This window comes from Notechis scutatus, chromosome 1 (assembly GCF_049901735.1).
Source record: "Notechis scutatus isolate UNSWTSFEM ecotype Mainland chromosome 1, rNotScu1.2, whole genome shotgun sequence".
NCBI lineage: Eukaryota > Metazoa > Chordata > Lepidosauria > Squamata > Elapidae > Notechis > Notechis scutatus.
Window position 1 is genome coordinate 324,133,826 of NC_142009.1, and position 24,019 is coordinate 324,157,844.

Sequence of the window (24,019 nt, forward strand, 5' to 3'; positions counted from 1 at the left end):
CCAGAAGGCTGTGTGTTCTAAATCTGCCTTAGGCATGAAAGCTAATTGGATGACTTTGGACCGGTCACTCTCACTCAGCCCAATCCACTACATAGGAGGAATATTAGGTATCTTCACCACCTTGACTTATCTATAAAAAAATTAAGGAGGGATAAAAATATTTTTTAAAAAACTTTTTAAAGACATGTGGACTTTAACTCCCAGAATTCCCTAGCAGATTCTAGGATTTAAGTCCACATATCTTAAAGTTGCCAAGTTTGAGAAACACTTGTTTTAACAAATAGAGCAAAATCAACCCTTTCGTTTGTCTATGGTTGAACTGCATCATGCAAAACCAGAACGTTGGGATAACTGTGAGTAAACCATGATTTAGTTAACTAGGAGAAAACATGTGAACTTAACCTCAGCTATCGCAGGGCAGTAAACTGCGGGGGAAAGAGGGGGGAAAACCCAAGAGACCACAAGGAGTTGGGAGTTAGCAACCTCAGTGGTACATTGTTCAATTATGATTAGAATAGCACTATTCTAATCATAGAATCTAATCATACAATAGCACACTATTAGTAGTTACGCTCCAAAAAACAACAACGCAGCAGCATCCAAAGACGATAACATGCAAGGAATCCAGCCTGCTTACAACTCCGGGCAAAACTTTAAAAACTATCTGTTACATTTCTCCGTGCGATCCATGGATCCTGGGACCATTAAAAATATTCGCGGGGGCGGAAGAAGTTCGCACTGTGTCATCTCCTTCTCTCCCCCCCCTCCCCGCCTTAACAGGTGTCCCGAGACTTTAAAAGCTGAGCGCCATGCAAGCAAGGCGGCTCTCTCGCTTTGTCGGGGGTGGGGGAACCCCCGGTAAAAAAAAACAAATAAATAAAACGTAAGGCGGCCACGAAGAACGTCTTTCGCACAGCTGCTGATCTCCACGCTGGGTCGGAAGAGAGCGGAAGGAAGCCTTTATTTAGGCCAACCCAGCGGCTTGCGAAGGAGCCAAAAGGGCCGAGGACGTCGACAGAACGGAACGGCTCCGAGATGGACGACCAACGACGGAAGGCCGCCCAGGAAGAGGTTAAACGCAGGTTGGCGCGTCAGAGGCCGGAGAGGGGAGGGGAGGAGCGCGAGTGTGGGGGGAAATGGCGGCGGATGAGGGGGAAAGCGTCACTAGTGACGTCAGAGCCCGGCACTGAACTGGGGGGGGGAGGAGAAGGAGGTGGCGCGTTTGCCGTCCAACAGATCTGTTTGGCTTGGCTGGGCTGGTGCGCTTATAAAAAGAGGAAGGCGGTGGGGGGTTGTCCCTCACTTTGGAAGATGCGGCCTATTATTTCCCTTATCTTTCCCTTGCCCACTTCTCCAACTTCCTATAATAACCCGACAAGGGAATAACATAGTTTATTCAATTCATTTCTGCAGGGCTGGGTTTTGCAGCCCAGGGACTTGACTGGCAGTCAGTCAGTCGGTCTTGCCGCAGTGCTTTTTTCCCTTCTTTTTTAATTTCTCAATTTTTTTTTCTCAAAGGGTCCCGCGAGACCGCGGTTGTTTTGGCTGCAAAGCGGATTTTAAAAGAACGCAGCTGCAGGCGCAGGCCTCTCTCCTCCTCTCCGGAAGTTGCCCTTTTCGGATTTGGAGGGGGAAAAAACGGGGGGGGGCTGACTGAAGGGCGGTGGCGCAGTCGGTGTTTACGCGCCTGCACGACAACGCTGGGCTAGAAACCAGCCAGCTTTCGGCCTTCCGTCTTTTGCAGGCTCAGCCCACGCAGCTGTTTTATAATTCGAGGAGTAGCGCAGACGTAGAAAAAGGTCTCTTTGTTTAGGTAGTGGCCGTCGTGGTTGTGGGCCTCTACCCTTTGGAGCAGGGTTTCCAACAATGGCTACTTTAAGCCTGGAGGACTTCAACTCCCAGAATTCCCCAGCCAGCTTTGCTGGCTGGGGAATTCTGGGAGTTGAAGTCCTCCAGGCTTAAAGTGGCCATTGTTGGAGACCCCTGCTTTGGAGCATCATCTTCCCCCTGAGGTCATATTGGCCCTGACTTTATTGCCCTTCAGGAAGGAGTGTCTGTGGAGAGTCATCCATGGTGCTTTTCCAAGAGGCAACTGGACTTTCTGGTTTTTTCTTTGAGGATGTTTCATTTCTTCATCCAAGAAGCTGCTTCGCCTCTGGCTGGATGGTGGAGAAAGGAAAGAGGTATACTCCTTGGAGTCAGCTGGTCATTTGCATCCTTTTAGAGAGTCATTGAGGTGGTTTAATCAGTGAGCCATGTGTAGATCTGTACATTGGGGAAACAAAACAACCACTTCATAAACTTCGTGGCACAACATAGGTTAGAGGTAGGGAAACTTGGCTTTTTTTATCATTTATGGACTTCAACTCCCAGAATTCCTGAGTGAGCCATAAAAGGTTCCCCATCCCTGGCCTATGTCCTACATTTGTATATTAAACAGTCCCATTCAAGTCAAAAATCGATTTCCCCCACAACTGAAAAACCAGTAGGCCAGGGATGGGGAACCTTTTATGGCTTACTCAGGAATTCTGGGAGTTGAAGTCCATAAGTGATTTTAAAAAGCCAAGTTTCCCTACCCCTGACATAGGAGAACAAACCCATTGGGACAAGATTCAGCAGTCCATCTGCATTTAAAAGACAAAGGCTGCTCTTTTGAAGACAGCAAAGTCCACATTTTGAATACAGGACGGCTGGTTTGAAAGAGGGGTCAAAGAGGCCATCTATGTCAAAATTGAACAGCCCTCTTTCAACAGAGGGGGAGGGATAGGACACCATCCATCTCCAGTCTCCTTTCAACCTTTCCAAGAAGGCTCCACACCCATCTGCACCACTCAGGTTACCCTGAGGATGCAGATAAACCTCTTAAGTGCCTCGATGACCCTCTGAAAAAAATGGAAATGATCAGCTATCTGCAAGGATATCCTTCCATTTCCTACCTCCAGTCAGAAGTGAAAAAGCTTCTTGGATGAAAAGCAAAACATCTTTAAAGAAAAACCAGAAAGTCCAGTTGCCTCTTGAAAAAAAAATCCCTTTGGGACTTCAGGAAGGAGCTTTGCCATCTGGCCTGGGGATCCAGCTGTATAGTATGGAGTCCGCAAAATGACTACAGGTAGTCCTTGACTTAAAACAGTTTACTTAGTGACTGTTCAAAGTTACAGTGGCACTGAAAAAATGAATTATGACCATTTTTCACACCACCATTGCAACATCCCCATTATTATGGGATCAAAATTCACGCGCTTGGCAACCGACTCATAATGGTTGCAGAATCCTGGGATCATGTGATTACCTTTTGTGACCTTCTGATAAGCTAAGTCAATGGGGAAGCCAGATTCATTTAACAACCCTGTCACTAGCTTAAGAGCTGCAATGATTCACTTAACAACTGGCATGAAAGGTAGTAAAATGGGGCAGAATTCACTTAACAAATGTTTCACTTAGCAACAGAAATTTTGGGCTCAATTACGATTGTAAGTCAACCTGTGTACTATTAGTGAGATTGATCATACAGTCCTGCAGTTTATGTTGTTTATTGGCTTTTGGTTTTTTATGATTTTTGATTATATTGTTTTTTTGTGCCTCCATCATATATATGAGATGGGTGGCTAAATAAATAAAAGGTGTAACTTGTTTGGTGTAACTTGTTTCTTCATATACTTAAGGTACATTTAGCAGTGTGTCATTGTTACTCATTAGGATAAGGGTCTTCAACCTTGGCAAGTTTAAGACTTGTGGACTTCAACTCCCAGAATTCCTGAGCTAACGACTGGAGGAAGAATTCTGGGAGTTGAAGTCCACAAGTCTTAAAGCTGTTAAGTTTGAAGAGGCCTGCATTAGGAGAACATTAAGTATCTACAGGAAAACATCAAAGACCGAAGTGAAGCAGGATTCCTTTGAAAAAGCAGATAGCTTTATAAATCCTACAAAAGAAATGCTCTTTTAAAGGAGTAAGTGAAAGGTCCCATGGTTCCCTGAGGGAGAATCTTCCCTTTTGGACCTCTGTAGAAAAAAAGGTTGGATCACTAAATTTCTTAAAAACCAAAACTGAAGCAGATGAACAGTTCAGTTCCAATGGTAGATGTGAACCAAAAGGCCTCAAGGCATGCTGCTGTTCACAGTTCAGAGGTAAGTAACCTGAAACCCCCAAACTACACAAACGTACAAAACCAAAACCCTTGAAAATCACAACCAGGATTTCTGATAACTTCGAGGAAGGAGACACACAGAAATGAGCATAAGCCCTAAACGAGAGCTAGTGCTGCCAGCTGAACCACTTTTTGCTGAATTCATCCAGGCTGCCTAGCTTTCCTCAGTGCAGTGAACTAACGACAAAGAGGTCTGGCGTAATGCAGACTGGTGTTTATGACAAATATGGTCCAGAGTTATCCATGCTTTAAAGCATTAAGCCATTTTGCATGACATATTGAAAGCTAAGCACATGGGCTGATTCATGCAACATGCAAATGATGGTTACATCGGCCATGTAGCTCAGGGTGTCTTCTGGAGATCTGACCTGCCTAATGTTAAATGTACAATCACACACACATACACACAGTTGTGCTTATTCTCCAGAAGAGGCCATATGTTGAGTTGCTGCTTTGAATCCCTGCTAGCCGGCAGGCGTGTTGCTGTGGGAAAAGGGTGGATGTGAGATCATATCGCAGCACGCAGGCCAACTGGCGGGTGGGAGGCCTTGGCAGCTGGCTTTAATCCGAGGCAGCACACACCCAGAGTTAAAGCATGGAAAATCTATGGCGCCTGCTTGCTTTCCAAGGGAGATGGAAAACAGGCAGATGCCTGAGAAACAAGGCACCAGCTAACAGAACTTTGTTTCACAGCTCTCTGGGGAATCACATCAGTTGTTAATTCAGCAAGTCTTAAGTTGGGGAGTTGTTGAAAGAATATTTCCTCTATCCTAAAACAGCTTGTTTCTAGGAGAAGTTCTAAGGAATGGTGGGATTCTTACGTCTTGAGTTCCCAAATCAGTGATGTGAAAGGAGCAGTGTTACTATACTCCAGGAAGGCGGTGACAGTTTGTGCAGCTGTATTTTTATCAGGAATACTACTGACTTCTACTCTCAGAATTGCTACAAGAGGAACAAGGACCTCAACTACAGAATGACTGGCTGGATTTGTGCATTGAGCAATGCCATAACGTGATTTTGGTTGACTTTTAATTAATTATTTTGATATATATGGCCATCCATTTCTAATGCATCACTCTGAGCAACTAACATTAAAATATGGAGTATATAAAGTACACAAAGTCTTTGACTTACAACCATTCATTCAGCTACTGTTTGAAGTTACAACTGCACTAAATGAAATGACTTACGATCAGCCCTCATATTATGTCCATTGCAGTATCCCCACATAATCACAATTTGGACATTTGGAAGCTGGCATATATTTATGACAGTTGTAGCATCCCAGACAGCTTCCAATAAGCAAAGTCAATGGAGAACGCTGGATTCACTTAGCCATGTGATTTACTTTAACGCCTGCAGTGATTTGCTTCACAACCATGGCCAAAAAAGGTCAAAATTTTACCATGACTTAGCCACCTTACTTAGCAATGAAAATTTTGGTCCTAATTGTGGTCATAAGTCAAGCACTACCTCTAATCCAGGAGTCTTCAAATTTGACAGCTTTAAGACTTCAACTCCCAGAATTCCTCCTCCAGTCATGTTAGCTGAGGAATTATGGGAGTTGAAGTCCACAAGTCTTAAACCTGCCAAGTTTGAAGACCCTTGCTCTCATCCTTAAAATGCAGTGACTAAACCCTTCTACAGTATAAAATCCCTGAAGTTCTGAGAAGAACCTGGGAGTTTGTCACCTATAAATTCCATAATCCCCAGTCTTTCCATAATGTAATTTTGGACCTGTTTACAGAACTACAATTCCCAGCGGCATCAATTAATGTAAGTCATGAAGGAGGATATGGAAATTTGTAATGCAGCCACATTTAATGGTTCTCAGGTTTCCAATCTTGCCTTTGAAAAAGCTTTCTCAACTTTGGCAACTTTAAGATATGTGGACTTCAACTCCCAGGATTCCCCAACCAGTGCAGAGTTGAAGTCTATACACCCTGAAGTTGCCAAGGTTGAGAAATATTACATTAGAGCAGGCTTGTCCAACCCGCGGCCCATGGGCCGCATGCGGCCCAGGTCACCTCGTAATGCGGCCCAGTGCCCACCCCAACCTTCTGGCAAGAGCCAGCGAGGAGGAGGAGGAGAGGCAGGCGCGAGGCGAGCGCCACGCCAAGCAGCAACAGAAAAGGCGGGCGCCGCCTTTGCTGCTTCTGCCCCCGCCGCCGCTTCTGCCCCCGCCGCCGCCACCGCTTCTGCCCCCGTCGCCGCCGCCACTTCTGCCCCCGCCGCCGCTGCTGCACCGAGCCTCCCAGTCCTCGCCTTCCAGTCCTGCCGCATCCAGCCAGGCCATTTGCAGGAGAGGTAGGCGTGAGGCGGGCGAGCTTTCTTCCCCCGCAAAATTTGGCCGGAAAATTAATAAAAATAAATATTTTTAATAAATAATAATAAATAATAAAAATAATTTATTATTTATTATATCATTTTATTATATAATTATTTTATAATAATTTATTATATGTGCGGCCCAAACCAAATTTTCATCTTCTAATGTGGCCCAGGGAAGGTGAAAGGTTGGACACCCCTGCATTAGAGGAACAACAGTTTAAAATGCTTATAAGCAGGTAATATGCTACTGGCTGGTGTTTGTTGGCTTTATTATTTATATGCTAGTGGTGATTATGATCTGTTGAGCAACCATGAAATCTGACAGAAAAGTATTAGGCAATAATTGTATTTTTTGTAAAAAAAAAGCATGATTTGTGTTCCTTGTGAAACTATTCTTGGGAAAAGAGAATCCTGTAGTCATATGTGGAAGATCCTTGCTCCGGCAATCCAGGCATGTGGTGTGCCAGATGTTATCTCAGCAGCCCTAACGAAGATGAGAAATTGTAAGGGATACTCAGAATTATAGCTCAACATCTGGACAAAATGTTTTCTCTCCAGAATTGGACTGGACTAAGTGGGGCTCAGATTTTATTCCCTCATTTCACATACCAATCAGAAATATATATTTCATTTACCTTAGGCACGCACCTTATATGCATCCTGCTTACAGCAGTTTGTTGAATAAGCTGCAACTAACTCATACTAAACCACAAACCATAGTTTATAAATTCTTGGTGATATGTAAGGGCAGCCAGAGAGTGAGATAGTTTTAGTCCAGGGGTGTCCAACCTTGGCAACTTTAAGACTTGTGGACCTCAACTCCCAGAATTCCTCAGCCAGCTTTGCTGGCTGAGGAATTCTGGGAGTTGAGGTCCACAAGTCTTAAAGTTGCCAAGGTTGGACACCCCTGTTTTAGTCTATGTTGATGATTAGATCAGTGTTTTTCGATCTCAAAAGTTTAAGATGGGATTTCAGCTGCTAGCTGGGGAATTCTGGGAGTTGGAAGTCCATCCATCTTAAAAGTTGAAACAACTGGGTTAGTAGTCCCTTCCAACATACAATCCCAGGGTAGATATGTCAAATTTTATTTGAAAGGGTGCATGGAAAAATTAAAACACACTTGCAAGAGGTGTGTCATAAATATTCTAATTTGCTGAGGGAAGCCCAAGTAAAAGATGGCCACAATCTCTTAACAGGTTGTGAGATTATCAAAATCTTGGGTGGGGCACATCATCTCTAAAAACCTGCAGATCTTCTTTGCTCCAAAAGACAAATATACTGTATTTCTCCCCATCTTTCCATTCCAGAGGGGTGGAGGTGAGATGGGGAATTATGTTGGACCTATTTGTTCTATGCCCTTTGGAGTATTTTTCCACTTACAGATTCTAAGAGAATAAGGAATCAAAGGACACAGGCAAGACTCAGCCATTTAGGGCGAGGAAGTCCTAAGTCCTAAATAAAGCCTTCCCAGGCTCCACCCTTGTTCTGGGGAAAATACCAACTACTCCATAATTAGTGAGCTAAGACAGGTTTTGTGGCCGGACAGACAGGTTCACACTTTCCATGTGATATAAAACAGTCCCCTACCCTGCCCCCCCCCACCCCCAAATGTACCTGTACTGGTGTTTAGCGGGCAAAAAAGAAGATACTGTACCATTTCCTTGCCTTCCCAACCTAAAAATATCCCATTTGTGAGTCTTGTACTAAAGGTGTGGCTAGAAAAAGTCATTTATGCATACTTGGATGGACCTTACACAAAGGTTTTTTTTTTTTAAGGCAACTTCTAAAATTTATGTACTGCTTGTCAAGTTATCAGCTTTCCCAGATCTTCCTTTGCCCATGTGGCAATCCGTTCCTGTTTTGTGCCTGATATAGGACTGGTTAGCATCCTGCAGGGATCTTACACTATTACGCAGCCCTTGTGTTTTTCATCAAGATTAAAGGGAAGGAACATGGGGAAGTTAGACATGGAAACTGAGGCTGCTGAAACGCTGTAAAAAGTTTTATGAATATGCAGGAGAAATATATACCAAAACTTAATCAAGAAGCCTTTGTTATCTTTCAGAGTTTAGATATTTGTGATCCTTCTGCACTGTCAATCATCGGTTGGGGAGCTTTGTGGAAATACTAAGGTAGCTTGAACCAGAGGCCGCCCTTAAACCTTTGTGACATGTGGGGCACACCCACAACTTGCCTTAGAGGTTTCGGGAGGGCCCCAATTGCTGTTGCAGGAATGTGGGCCTCCTTTTAATGTGGGATACCACCCCCGTTAAGGTATTCAGATTCCAAATGGATGCAAGTGTTCCAGCCCCAATACACAGTATCCTGATGCAAGTTTTCAAGGAGCAACCTTCTCCATGGCAAATTCTCACCCAGCCTTGGGCCTCCTTGTGCACATGTTGCACCAGCCCCCTCCCTCCCAGTGGAGGTGGTTAAGAGAGCTTCCAGGGCCTTTAATCTGTTGCAGGCCTCTCTCCTGGATTGCTGCCAGGGATGAGAGCAGTTGCGATGGGAGGGAGGGAAAGCCGGCCTGGCTTCAATCAGAATTCTAGTTTTAATTGCAGAGGCACCCAGTAATTAAAACACAGGCGTTTCCAGCTCAACCCTCCCCCCATCTCTCAAAAGTTTGGCAATAATTGGTGATGGTGTCTGGCAAGGTTCTATTGAAGCCATAAGGACCTCTTGGGATCAAATATTGCCCCAAGCTGTGACGTTTTGGGAATCCACCATAGGCACAGATACAAAGTTCTAACATAATATTATCATGAGACAATATGGGTGGTCCTCAATTTATAACCCTTCGCTTAGTGAATGGCAGTCAGATGGCAGTCAAAAAAACAACTTACAACCAGTCCTTGCATTTATGACCATTGCCACATCCTCACAGTCTCTTGATAAAAATTTGGGCACTTGGCAATCAATGTGTATTTAAAATGACTGCAGCTTCCTGGGTGATTTGATTGTTGTTCTGACCTTCCCAGCTGGCTTCTAACAAGAAGTGTTAATTGGGGAAGTCGGATTTGCTTAATAACTTCAGTGATTCATTTAACAAACATGACCAAAAAAGTCATTAAAAAGGTCATTCCCCTACTATTGGTACTATTATTATTCTGGTGCTTTGCAGCTTCTGTACCAGAGACAAATTTCTTGTGTGTCTATTCACACTTGGCCAATGGTGGGATTCAGCCAGTTCGCACCAGTTTGGGAGAACTGGTTATTAACTTTCTGAGCAGTTTGATGAACTGGTTGTTGGAAGAAATCATTAGGGTAGAGAACCGGTTGTTACATTATTTGAATCCCACCACTGCACTTGGCTAAATAAAGCATTCAATTCATAAAATCAGGCACAACTCATTTAATAATGTCCTTGTTTAGCAACATAAATTCTGGTCCCAATTGTAGTCGTAAGTCAAGGACTATCTGTACAGCAGTTTGTAATTTGGAACTTTTAAGACATGCAAAATAAATCTTGGTAATTAAGCCCACGATGAATATTTTTATTTTTAAAATGTATTTTCAAAAAGTTAACAAAAGGTAGTAGGTGCTTGCAGTTCACAATCAATGTCATTTTCTTCTTAAAAAGTTTCCTATTGGGCCATCAGAGCCAAATCCCTACTTTTCTTTCTGTATGTTACGGATGTTGGATTGCCGCTCATGAATGTGATAACACACATAAAATATGCAACATTTTAAAGGCTGATTCAAAACTGATTAATAGTAAGGATAAAACAAGAGCAAATGAACTAGATAACCAGTTCTTAGAAATTCTGAGTCAGAAAACATGAGAGCTAGAAACTTAGGCAATAGACTATCTGCACTGCTTCTCCCAAAGACCTTTAAACAGTACCTGACAAGCATATATCAGTGCCACACCACTGCACTTTGGAATTAAAAGGGATATTTTAAAAGTCTGCTCTTAAAATTGGGGTTGGGGAGTTGCAAAGAAAAACAGCAGTTCAGAAATTCATGTTTCTGCGTTTCTTTTAAAAGATTTTTCACCTCATCCTATTTTCTAGAGCAGTTTGTTGAACTAAAGCTCTACTGTATTTCATTCATTGATTGTTTCAGTAATTTGGTGCTGGTCAACAGAAAGACAACGCTACTGTGTGGAACTCCAAAGGCAAACCTATGAACCTTTTTTGTCTCAAAGCCAAAGGGTGCCATGTCATATGCCTTTCAAACCTCATCATCCCTCCAGTTCAGTACCAGCCCTAAAGGTTATTGGAGCCTTGTACTTAGTTGACATTTAGCCAACTACTGCACTATACTTAGAACTGGATATAAAAGAGCTGGGTGTGCTCTTAGTCACCCCTTTGATTTAAGATGCACACATTCAAGGTTAAGAGCACAACATGGATGGACTTACATGGGAAGGCTGCTCAAGAAATATAGCCCTTAGGAGGGGTCCCTGAGGTCACCCAGCTACCTGTGTTTCCCCAAAAATAAATGGCTTGTATATTAATTTTTTGCTTCAAAAGACGCATTAGGGCTTCCAGTTAGGTCTTATTTTTAGGGGGGAAATACGGTAACTAAATGCAGTCCATCTGGCTGATGATCTTAACCAGGGTTTATTTTGTGGGTAGGGCTTATATTACGAGCATCCTGAAAAATGTTAGGTCTTATTTTCTGGTTGGGTCTTATTTTCGGGGAAACACAGTATCTGACTGGCTCGGGGGTTGTCAATAAATCCTTCTGGGACAGTTAAATCCAGTTTTTTTGGATTGGCAAGACAGAAATGTACTCTTGACCAGATCTCCAACTTTTTCCTGGTGTAAATGCATCTATCTTTACTTGAGTTGTTAAAAGATCCGTTTTCCGCATCACAATTTAGAAGCTGGGACAAGGGCTAGCTTCACACCACTCCAGACAGCTTGTCCTCCATTGTTCAACCCACCTGGATGCTTCAGTTAAACTTAAAAACTTACTGACCAAACAAGGACAGTTCAACTTATGCTTTATTTTCAACATCTCTCTACCAGAGAGACCATTTTACAGCTGGTTCACAAGTCCTTTTGCTTGTGTTCCTTCCAGTATTCTTAATTTGTGCTGTACTGGCCTCCAAGGAGTGCAGGAGAAAAAGGAGATTACTCTGCTGACTACTAGTATCTTGAAGGAAATAAATTTTGGTTTTCTACAGGTAGTCCTCGATTTACGACCATAAATGAGCCCAAAATTTATTGCTAAGTGAAATATTTATCAAGTGAGTTTTGCCCCATTTTATGATCTTTCTTGCCACAGTTGTTAAGTGAATCCCTCAAGTTATTAAATTGACAGTTGTTAGGTTGCAAAAGGGGATGACATGACCCCAGCAATGGTCATAAATATGAATCAGTCACCAAGCATCTGAATTTTGATCATGTGACCATGGCCGCAATGGTTGTGTGAAAAACAGTCATGTCACTTTTTAGTGCTGTTGTAACTTTGAAAGGTCACTAAAAGAACTGTTGTAAGTTGAGGGCTACCTGTACTGTCGTCAACAAGATTTGAGAACAAAGGGAAATAATCCAGCTCTACTCAACAGCCTCTTAAATTCTCCATCGCTAACCCAAAGGGGCTTTCTTCAAGAGGCAACTGGACTTTCTGGTTTTTCTTTGTGAAGACATTTTGCTTCTCATCCAAGAAGCTTCTTCAGCTCTTCTTGGATGAGAAACGAAATGTCTTCAAAGAAAAACCAGAAATTCCAGTTGCCTCTTGAAAGGCACCTTTGGGGCAACCATGACCTGGATGACACTGAGAATCTCCATGTTTGCATTTCAGTTGCTAGAATTTCAACAAAGGGAAATACTTTTTACAAGCTTGATGCACCTGGCCTGACCAACGCTGAAGAAAAGATGCTTGAAGTGGCCAAGCAAGGCTTCTTCCCAGGTGGAGGAGGCCTGGAAAACATCTTACTCCTTGATTTAAGCGGGTGGCCTCTTCGTGTATATAGCAACATCCACCTGCTGCTTTTGTGGGCATCTCATCAAGACAGGCAAAGCAGCTGAGGCTGAGCAGGTGCCAAGAACAAGGGCAGAACTCTCTCTCTCTCCTGCTGTACTCCAAGATTCAGGGTGAGCTTTCTACTGGGTATTTTCAAACTGCAGTTTCCTTGGAGCACAGCCTGAAGGCTTTTTAGGCTGTGGCGGCTAACCACAATGCATCAGGAAAGGAAGAACAACATTAATAAAAATAAGGGAGGGAGGGAAGGATTGAGACACAATTATTTTTAGTTACTTAGCGCAGGCTTCCAAGTATTTGTACAGCTCCTCCTCTTGTGCAGCTATTCTAGACGCAGATCTGGGGAGGAGTGAGTGAGTCATAGCATAAGCTGAGCCAGCACCGGGCCTGCAAAAGCAAGTGTGAAGAAAGTGCTCTTGGGGGAGGCACCTATCCCCCCCCCCCCAAAAAAAAAACCCAAAGGCCAACTGTCTGTTCACCAGCCATGGAAAGAACAACAGAGAAGCTGGTTTTCCTTGAGTGTCATGCCAAGTGGTGCAGTTTGCTTACAGGAGAGAGACCGTATTGTGCCTGGAACCCCATTGCCTCGCACACAGAAACAAGGCCTTCCAGGTTAAGAGAACGGTAAGAGGTGGTAGCATTTGAAATGTGGATTTACGGACGGCTGTTACACATAAGCTGGCTTGACAAAATCAGAAATGAAGTGGTGATAAGCCGCCTGGGAAAGCCAAGGGAAATCATCCAAACCATAAAAAAAGGGAAAGTTAAAATATTTTGGACATGGGATGCGACATCCAGAAAAATACGGCCTACTTCACTTAGTCCTCCAAGGAAATAATGAAGGCAAACGAGGTCCAGGCAGAAGAAGATCATGGCTCCCAAATTTAAGGGACAAAACTTAGCAGCACTTTTTCATGTGGCTGCTGATAAAAACAGGATCGCCAACGTCTGATGACGGGTATGGCACAACACCAAGAAATGGTGGCAACACCAGATTCTGGCTGGGAAAGAATGAAATTTTCTGCAATCATTATTTGCATTTGCCCTGCCAACCCCCCGCCCCCAACCAAAAATCATATACAGATAAGTCAGTCCCCAACTTATAACCGTCATGGAACGGAATTTTCATTGTATGTCATGACGGTTGTAAGTAGACACACTCATGTGACCAACCCTGTTTTAAAGTTTTTTTTGCAGTGGTCATTAAGCAAACCCATTTTCCACAATGGGTGTTGTTTTGCCAGAAACCAGTGGTAGATGCCGGTTTCCGGCAAAAAAAATAAAAATAGTGGTCATATGAACATTAAGATGCTGCCAACGACTAGGCTAGTTGCTAAGTGCCCAAAATTCAGTCAGGTGACTGGTGGGGTAGGAAGCAGCCATTGGAACTTCAAATCCGGGTCATAAAAACCATTGGGGTGGGGGTAGGGTCCGTTGTGACTGGCCATAAGTTGAGGATTACTTGTAATAACTTTCACAGCAAATAGACTCCCAGGTGAATCCTGTCTTTCCCATCCGTAAGAAAAGGTGCCGTCCCATTTTCCTACAGAAGTAAAAGGAGGCCTTAAAAACAAGACAACATTCCCTTGGAGTTTTCAAACGAAAGAAAGCAAAACAAGATCTGTTCCAAGAGGAAAAAGATGCTATGCAAGAGAAGAAATCCGGTACAGGCCAGAAAAAAGGAAGTTTGCCTGTTCTTGAGTGTGATTACTATACCTGGATAACATTTTCACAGGCCCGCTCATTAACATTGCCACCCCCTTTTCTAAAACATACACACACAGTAACAGATAAAATTTTATTCCACCTGTAACAGACAGCAGGCCAAAAACATTTAAAAATGTTTTTACCCAAAATATTGCAGCTGCTTTTTGTTTTTGTTTTTAAATCAGTATTGACTAATGGGTTATGTTAAGTGCTGCTTCTAAAATGGTATTTTTGAAACTGTCATCTGAACTCCAATCTTTACCTCCCTCTTCAGCTGAGGCACCTAATTCCATTTAGGACACTTTGAAGCGTATTGTGTGTGTGGAACTTGTGAAATTTCACTTCCTATTATGTATGGATCGTTAGCAAAATTAGTCAGGACAGATGGAGCCCAGCATCTTGATCCAAACCTTTGAAATACAGCTTTTTCTAAATCTTGCCTTAGTTTAAGGCTTGCCATGGGTTACGGGTGTTCTCTTTTTGGGCTACAGAAAAGCTGCTCCATGTGGGCAAGGGAGGCCACATTTCAGTTGTTTAAAACAGAAATTCAGCACTGAAAACAGTCTCTATAGGTCACTGAAAGTATTATTTCTCAAACTGGGCGAAAAAGTAAGCTTTTGAAAGGCAAAGTTGTTGAATTCCCTCTTCAAAGTAGTCCAATTCTTTAAAAAATTATCTCGCTAGACAATAAAAAGATCGCGAGGTAAGTTGTTTCATTGCTTTAATTCTTCACCCCAGCTAGGAGGCAAAACCAAAATTCACTCCCCAGCTGCTAAATTCTGGGAATTTTGGCTGCCAAGAACCCAGGATTGCAAATCTTCACAACACAATCCATTTTTTGCTTGCTTAAATGCATTTCATGGTTTATCAATTAGAATGAAACTGCTCACACACAAAAAACTGCACATTATCTCTCCAATTTCAAAAAATGTGAACTTGGCTAAGCTAGTCATTTAGTAATTCCAAGAAGAGGGGAGTCAGTTGAGCCCTCTCCATCGGTGCCCACTCAAACAGAAGCTAAACTACATGTTTGAGTGGTAAAACACGTGTAAACCCTCATAAGATGTCCAATATCCCAGTTATTCACATTTTTTAAAAAGTAGAACTTTGTTTTGTTAAGGGGAGACAGCAAACTAGTATGTCCCAATGACACAGCATCTGGGCGGAGAGCACTCCCTGGCCACCGTTCAGGTTCTCACTGCTTTGCTGCTTGTCTCCCTGGCTTCTTTTCTTGCTGTCCTCGGCCACTCCCTGGGATTCCTCCTCGACCACGACCTCCAAACACTCCTGTAAACAGAAAGGGAAGCATTATCTCAGGGAGGGACTTGGAGACAATACCACCCCACATCACACACCATGAGGAGCAAGTACATATCAACCAGAGCTCTCCGAGATCAATCTCTGCCAGGTTTTTATGACCGGTACTGATCAACACAGTGTCAGGGTTCAGGCGCTTTGTTTAACAATTGGTTGCTGAATAAGCCACTTAAATTTATTTTTTATCTCGACTTTAATTTACTTTATGAGTTACTCAAGGCAGTGGGCATAAATATTCCTCTCTTTTCCCCATAACAACCGTGTAAGGTGGGATGGGTTAAGAGAGTGATTGGCCCAAAGCAATCCAGCCAGCTCTCATGCCTGAGGCAGGACTAGAACTCACCATCGCCTGATTTCTAGGCCAGCACTTAGCAATGCATGCTCCATATTGTAGGAAGAATTTTGCTGGACCAAAAAAATCCAGTAAACCTGTTGCCAATAGGTGTCAGAAACATGCATCCAGGCTAAAGAAACTCCTAAATCGCTGCCTCCTCCTACTTGCTCTCCAACTTTTGATATTAAGAGAAAGAATGCTCAAGCAAGAGACCTATACTGTTCTGGATAAATGGCTGCCCAGTCATTTTAAGGAGAGAAGCACCCACAGCTTCTGGAACTAAGCTATTCCACTGATTAACTGATTGATGAGAGCTTGAGCCAAATTATCAGTGCCATTGAGAGTTACTGCTCTTCTAATGTCCTAGGAAAGTAATGTGTGATCTTCCAAATGCCTCCAGGGAAGGCTTTTTGAGTTAGGATACTAATGATTTATCTTTTAAACAAATCTTATGCCGATTATATGCAGCTAACAAAAAGGCAGGAATGTACTCTGCCTTGAAACTTGCAGTACATTGGGGGGAGGGGGGGATGACAATTGGAAGAACATTTGCTTTGCCCTCTCAAGTCTCCTCAGAGGAAATACGGCCAAGCTGAGACACAAATAGATACAGATGATTTAGGGGATGGAGTAAATAAAAAGGTCTTCCTCTTCTTCAAATTATGTCTAGTGAAGAGAAGGACCAGGGGGGACATGATAGCAGTGTTCCAATATCTCAGGGGCTGCCACAGAAAGGAAGGGATCAAGCTATTTTCTAAAGCACCCGAAGGCCAGACAAGGAATAATGGATGGAAACTGAACAAGGAGAGATTTAACCTGGAAATAAGGAGAAACTTTCTGACAGTGAGAACAATCAACCAATGGAACAGAAGTTGCCCCCGGAAGTTGTGGGAGCGCCATCACTTGAGACTTTCAAGAAGAGATTGGACTGCCATTTGTTAGAAATGGGGTAGGGTCTCCTGCTTGGGGAAGGGGGTTGGACTAGATGACCTACAATGTCCCTTCCAATTCTGATTATCTGTTATCTGTTATGATGATCTGATAAACTGCTGGCAAGTAGGGCAGATGAAAAGGAACTTCACACAGCACTTCACTTATGGAGTTCACGGTTGGATGACTTTAATATTTATGGAAATCTTCTGAGAAGTACTAACAGAACACTCCACCTCTCCTGACAACTGCCCTAAATACTAAAAAGGTGAAATGTAATATATTCCAGATGTAACATCAGCTAGGTTACCAAGATTTACTGAAAAGTTGTATCCTACACTTTGGTATAAGAACTGAAGCAAGGGGAAAGTAAACCAATCCCTTACATTGGCCAGAGCCTGAATAGCTGCAGAATTGCTTTACCATTCTGAGCCTGAATTGCATTCCTGCTATGGAGCTAAGCTCCTATTGAAACAGAGGTGAATGGGTAAGACTTATAGCTTTGCTTAGTCAGGCTTAATTTAGCCAGAATTTCCTAACTAAACCACGTTATGGCTTCAAACAAAATCCTACCTAAAAGCAACACATTATGGCTTAGTGTAATGTTTGAATGGGATCATTCAGGAAGTTTTCAACCCCACTGCTCCAAGTGTTGAGATTTTAATGACCAAGGAAAGCAGTTTCCAAAGATTAAATAGAGGACTTACCTCGCCCAGGGCCACCAATGCCACGACCTTTCTGCTGCTTCTGTTGCTGCATCCCACCACGGCCCCTGCCTTTGGAGACCACCTCTTCTTTCACCATATCTATGATCTCATCAGGAATTCGCAGGTATTTGATGGTGCTGCCACGGATGTAACATTCAGGCATCCTCCAGAATTTGTCTCCATCCTTTCCAAGAAAATACACAAGGAAGAAGGATGCAGCATCAGACTATTGTCAACTCTCAGCAGCCTGAGAGTATTTTGAATGTTGAATTATATGGATTTATATTCCTTATCTTTTTACAAAACAATGGTCTGATTAAAAATCAGTATCGTGGAAAGATACGCCAAATATTTGAGTTCTCCAAAAATAAGAATGTTCCTTATGTCAGATGTATGTTGAAAGTTGTTTTTTGACATATTAAAAAAATGGCTTAAAGAAGTTATTTTACAGTTATTTTAAAGGGAGAATTCTCACGGCCTTCCCACTGTTTGTGACCCATTAATATTATGTTTTCTTCTTTCTGAACCAAATGTTGTTTTTCCCTCTCAAATTTCTCTCTGTCGAGAAGCAAAATGTTTTTTTTTCCCCCCAAAAGGCTATCAAGGCCAGGCCAATTTGGTATCTGGAGGGAGAAGTCAGGCTGACAGCACCACCTAGTGGGCAACTAGCAAATATAAAATAAGGGGTCCTTGGTGCTCTCAGCGTGCTTTTCTTGCAGACGTTTCATTACCCTAATCAGGTAACATCATCAGTGCTAGTAAGGAGTGTTGTTTGCTGTGAGTTTATATTTTGTCTGTGTGGCTGTTTACAGCCCAACCATAGAACCTCTAAGACAGGGGTGTCCAACCTTGGCAACTTTAAGACTTGTGGACTTCAACTCCCAGAATTCCTCAGCCAGCAAAGCTGGCTGAGGAATTCTGGGAGTTGAAGTCCACAAGTCTTAAAGTTGCCAAGGTTGGACACCCCTGCTCTAAGACTACCCACACAGAATATAAACTCCTTAGCAAACAGCACTCCTTACTAGCGCTGATGATGTTACATGGTTTGGATATTGAAACATCTGCAAGTAAATAAGCAAGCTGAGACAGCACCAAGGAGATCTCATTTTAACCCTGAGCTACAAATGTTCTCCTTTATTGGTACAAATATAAAATATTCAGAAACAGAACTAGGATCACCAAGACTGAGTTATAGGTAGCATTCGACTTATGCCTTATTTGCTTAATATGACCAAAGTTAACATGGCACTGAAAAAAATACGATGTACAACTGGTCCTCGCACTTACTAGTGCCCTCGTGGCACATGATTGCATTTGTGACTTTCTGAGCCAGCTTCTAACAAGCAAAATTGATGGGAAATGGTGACCATGGTGATCTGGCTTAACTGCAGCAACAAAGGTCAAAGTTCAAGCAATTCCTAAAACCCATATAATTGTTTTCTACACGGTCATTCTTCTGATTTTATTTCTGTCCTCCTACTTTCTAAAAACTGGCAGTCGTCATCCATAACAGAAAAGCATAGCTGTCCTTACCCTTGATGTACAGATAACTTCTCGGAGATTGATGTTCATCCAGTTATCACAGCTAACCAAGTGACCGTTGTAAGTTTCACCATTTTTGAGTTCCACCAGCTGGAAAAGCAAAACAGACAATATAAGAAGAAATTCAGTTTCAAAGGAGTATTTAATTAGAGGGGTGACTTTAGAACAACTTTGAATGTTCCAGTCCTGAAACAAAACAGGCCATGTGCATCAAGGGTGCATTTTTTTTTTTTCAAAAGGCAACTGGACTTTTCCTTGAAGATGTTTCACTTCTCATCCAAGAAACTTCTTCAGGAGACATTTACGTCAATATACTATAATTTTTAGTGTTTTGACTGTTTCACATACTGCAATTGGATTTTTAAATAGTATTTTTTCAGCCTAGTTCTTGTCATTGCTTCAGAGTGGATGGGAACACCTGGAACTTGGGAGTGCTGGTACAAAACAGCATAGGGCCCAGTGAATATCCACGAGGGACTAGTTTCTAAAGCTGAAAAAACAGGGACACATATACATAGGACTATGCATTTCATTTAGTGGTTGTTAAAAGTTTGTGAACTCTTTTGAATTGCCAATATTTCTGCATAAATGTACCTAAAACACGTATTCTCCATATTTTCTAAAACTAAAGAGAACCCAACAAATGAATCCAAAACATGACACTTGTCCATTTATTTATTGAGGAAAATAATCCAAAGCTACATATCGAAAATTCAAAAAGACTCACAAACTTTTAAGCACCACAGTAGATTAACGCACAACAACTAGGATAATGTTGGTTGGGTTTGGTGAATTTGAGAGATGCTTTCACAACACACGTAAAAATATAATAGCTGCGCATTTGTACTACTAGACTGATAAATTTAACTGACGTGTACAGTCTGGGCATGCTTTTGTACCTCATCAGCAATTAAGTATTTTCTAATAGCTAAAAGCCCCCTCTATCTGTAAGCAAAAGAAACAGTGAGGACCAATATAAGGATTTTGTTTGGCTGTCCCTGGTAGGAACTGTACTGGCTGCCAGATTTAGTTGCAACTGAAGGCATTAGGTGTCACCTTTAAAGACTTGCATACCTCCAAGCTGAATCTGGCGAGGGACTCACTGGGGGTTGAAAATGGATCTATCTTTGATAACTTCCTATATGGTGGATGGCAGCAACCTGATATCTTAGAGACTTTTCCAGAAAACTGGTACTGCCACTAGAAGCAGTATCTTCTGCTCTCTTTATGCTTTTTCCCCCCGGATCCACTGAGAAGCAATACCTCCTGCTTTATTTATGTTTTTCTCTGGATGGATCTAATAGGTCAGATTAGTTTCAGACTGGAGTAGGAAAAACTCTTAGGTACACAAATGCAGATCCATGCAAAATTTTATAGTTCAAAACCAGCATCACAAGTGGCATTAACACTGCAAGCCATTCAAAATCTCTGGGAATGGAACAGTTTATCAGTTATAACACCACTTAAATTAGCATGCTTTCAATCACACTATTAAGCACCTTTTATTATTTGAAAATTGTCCACCTATGGGCCACTAAATGAGCAAGTTTGATATTCAGGAACACTACAGTGTATATTATATATTAATATATCATTAAAGAGTATTTTCATTTTAACATTTTCAGATTGCTTCTCTTTGTTATAATTAATTCTGGAAACTTTGTTCTCCTCTTTGAAAAGATTAAAAAAAATTGTATTATTGGTCTTCTACATGTTATATATCTTTATATTTTAGATTACCCAGCAAAATATTTGTAATATAGCATATAAAGAATGGTTTAAAATAAATGCAGAGTGCTTACATTTTAAAAGTATTTTATATAAATGCATTGCTTTGCTTATTTATACTATTGAAAATCTTTACAGGCCAATAGATATGGAAACAGAATGTACAATAAATTGGCCAAAGGAATACTGTTTTCTAATATTGTACTACTACATTTTTTTCCTTTGAAAAAAATCAAAGCACTGTTAGCAAATTTCTATTTTTAGACACTAATTGGAACAACAGCTTTGCTAAGCATTAAATATTTGCAGGTCATTATCTGATCCTAACATAAGTTATATAATAGATAGAAGTCATAAAAAGCATCAAGAGCTACAGCAAATACAAGTAGTCCTCAACTTACAAAAGTTTATTTAGTGACCGTTCAAAGTTACAATGGCACTGAAAAAAGTGGCTTATGACTGTTTTTCACTCTTATGACTGTTGCAGCATCCCCATTCTCATGTGATTAAAATTCAGATGCTTGGTAACTGGCTCATATTTATGATGGTTGCAGGGTCCCAGGGGGTCATGTGATTCCCTTTTGCGACCTTCCGACAAGGAAAGTCAATGGGGAAGCCAGATTCACTCAACAACCATGTTACTAACTTAATGACTGCAATGATTCACTTAACAAGTGGCAAGAGAGGTTGTAAACCAGGGCAAAATTTATTTAACAAATGTCTCACTTAGCAACATAAATTTTGGACTCAATTGTGATCATAAGTCGAGGACCACTTGTACTTTGAAACTTCCCAAAAGCTTTCTTTACAATTAAAAGACTTACACTTTGATCCTAATAACCAAGTCTAATAACTTACCATTGGGTGGTTCTGTGCCGTTTTCAGCAAGGATAGTGGAAGCTGTAATAGAGAAATTGCAACAGCTTGAGAAACATACCCAGTGTATAAATAAGCTGCCAGAGCAATTTCATCTTATGTAGGTTTTTTTTTTTTTTTACAATATTTGCTGTCCCTCTTGTAAGGAGACTGCCTTACACTGTGAAGTACTCCTCCTGCTCTCAACAAAAGTAGAAATGGCATCTGGATCAAAAACCATCTTCCTATTGTAGCCTATTCCCATTATGCTCCACAAAACATCAACAGCATCAACATAACAGAAAGATAATTGCCTTGTTTTATTGTGTGTTCATCAGCAGCACGTTGTTTTCAAATGGACTATCTCTGAAGATCAAGGTTTTCATGGCTAGCAACCACTGACAAATTCTTAGTTTGAGGTATTTTAAGATGGAAATAAGTTTCAACCAATCCCTCAGCTCTAATGTTTATGAAAAAAAGATCCTTTCACCACTTTCCTTTAAGCAGCTAGCTAGACTAAAGAGTTCTCCATAAACCAGCAGATCAAGCCTTTCACTGCCAAATTCAGTTAGCCATAATGGTATTAATCCAATAATAGTTTTTATATTTTGAAAACTAGATCAACATAGTCTCAATTTCTAGAACCATATTGGAAGAAGTCAAATTAAGAACGATGGACGACCAAAATTGTATTTAATCCCACATCAATAGTATTTCTTTGGCCAACAGACCAAAACTGCATTTAATCCTACATCATAAACAGATGATGATGATATGAAGCTTTACAAACACCATCTTTTTGCTCATGCTAAGGCAAGATATATTTCCAGAAAAACCCTTCAATTATCTTCATTGTAAACCATAAAATAATCAAGAGTAATATTAGCAGGTACAGTAACACTAATTTTAGATGCTTTAAACGAATCTCTAATAGACATTTCTTCCAGTCAAGGCTTTTTATAACTATAAAAAAGCAGCACCATAAAAACAAACAGCTATAGATCAAATTAAATATCTACAGTTTAATAACAATTTCATTTTCGTGATTCATGCAAAAAGTACTCTCTTTCACAAAACAAGCTGGCCCCCGATTCTTTACCCTGCTTTTAGTTCCATAATCCTAGCCCAAGCTCAAACTCAGCAACCCATGCTGCTACTCAGTGAATCCTACTCACGAAGTAAGAAAAACAGCCTAGCCACATTTTACAAAGGGGCGATCCTAAATTCATGCCTGGAGAGCAAGCTTCCTTAAGGGCAGCACACAATTATTCTTAACCTAAATGGTGCTGGGATAAGTAGCCCCAATTATCCTTAAGTAACCGTGAGGCTCGATAAGTTTAATTCGTATTCTTAAGCCTTGTGCTAAAACAGAAACATATATATTTTTGGCTCCCTTTTCCCCATTCGCAAGTCTCACCATCCTTCTATCTGCGATGCCACAGTAACGTCAACTTCTACTTCCGCCTGCTGGACTTCCGCCCGCCTTAAGCCAAGACTTAGTTCTACAGCCAATCAGCATATAATGCCGGACGACCAATGAGAAGCTTCCGTCGAGGCTCCTGAAATCCAACCCTAAAGGAGCCGTACAGTATTTTATCTCTACTGTAGCGCTTGCCTCGAAGGGAGGGAGTGGGGTGTAATAGTACCCACAATGCAATGCAAGCCATAACTGGGATCTTCTGTTTCCCTCTGGCGGAGCAAGGATTTGCGCTTGCCTGCCAGGGCTTATTTTATACATGTGCAATATCATTTTTTTGTGTGTGGAGAGTTTCTGTGTTTTCTCTTGCCTGCAATCAAGCAGAAAGTTTGTTTAACTTTAAATAACACTGTAATTTCTGTAGTCGTGTATAAACAATGATGTGCATGCATATTTTGAGGTAATTCTATACATTATAGGATTTATAACATTACTTTGTAAGAATCGTACAGGTGAAAACTTCCGAGTTTTGCAACCCCTTTTCTGTGACAAAGGAAAATAGTTACAAATTTGCTATGATGTCATTCAACATAGTCTGGCATAATAAAATAAATATAGCAATAATTTAGCAGAAATGATGCATACAGTATTGGAAATTAAAATTGAGAGAATTTATCCAAAATAACGATGCATGTGCTGCTTTGGATCAGAGATCTAGCATTTTTTATTGATGTCTTAACATTTCACTCTAACCTTGATAATCAAACTATCTCTTAATATGGTGCATATAATATCACTAGCTGGATACTTGCGCTTTGCTATGAAACTGTGTGAAAGGGCTTAGTTTTTGGGGAGGAAAATAAGGAGAAAAAAAATCTGCCTCTGCCTACCAGCATCCATTGGTATTCATCTGGCTAGTGTCCTGTCAGTGTGTGAGAAAGAGCTGCTTGGAAACTGAAGCAGTATTTGCTATGTGATCAAGGAGCCTGGGCGTGGCTTAGGTCAACTCTTCAGTACTAAAGCTGCTTGTTGCTCTAAAACTAAAACTGAAACTCTGCTTGTGTTTTGC

The 24,019-nt window shown here is 41.5% G+C and overlaps 1 protein-coding gene and 1 long non-coding RNA gene across 3 annotated transcripts; one reads left to right on the forward strand and one right to left on the reverse strand.

Annotated features, from left to right (window-relative positions):
• Nucleotides 1-697: 697 nt before the first annotated feature.
• Nucleotides 698-14,902, forward strand: LOC148133514 (uncharacterized). The gene is made up of 2 exons (XR_015746935.1): nt 698-1,082; nt 12,234-14,902. It is a non-coding gene; the product is annotated as an uncharacterized LOC148133514 (long non-coding RNA).
• LSM4 (LSM4 homolog, U6 small nuclear RNA and mRNA degradation associated) lies at nt 14,198-23,159 on the reverse strand. Of its 2 annotated transcripts, XM_087952558.1 has the most exons (6): nt 22,951-22,966; nt 21,848-21,921; nt 21,537-21,578; nt 18,942-19,040; nt 17,409-17,592; nt 14,198-15,407 (listed from the first exon to the last, which is right to left on the reverse strand). In XM_087952558.1, the coding sequence occupies exons 3-6, from the start codon at nt 21,537-21,539 to the stop codon at nt 15,316-15,318; spliced, it is 378 nt and encodes a 125-aa protein (XP_087808684.1). In that variant the 5' UTR covers nt 21,540-21,578; nt 21,848-21,921; nt 22,951-22,966; the 3' UTR covers nt 14,198-15,315. The 2 variants fall into 2 exon arrangements, with proteins under 2 accessions (XP_087808684.1, XP_087808683.1); XM_087952557.1 differs by lacking the exon at nt 21,848-21,921 and having other exon boundaries at nt 22,951-23,159.
• Between the last annotated feature and the right edge of the window lie 860 nt (nt 23,160-24,019).

Excerpts from the sequence above, each read along its gene's own strand:
- LSM4 (XM_087952557.1), bottom strand. Across the intron at positions 19,041-21,536 it reads CGGCACAGAACCACCCAATG|CTGGTGGAACTCAAAAATGG; the intron begins GTAAGTTATTAG and ends TTGCTTTTCCAG. Across the intron at positions 17,593-18,941 it reads AAGTTATCTGTACATCAAGG|GATGGAGACAAATTCTGGAG; the intron begins GTAAGGACAGCT and ends TTTCTTGGAAAG.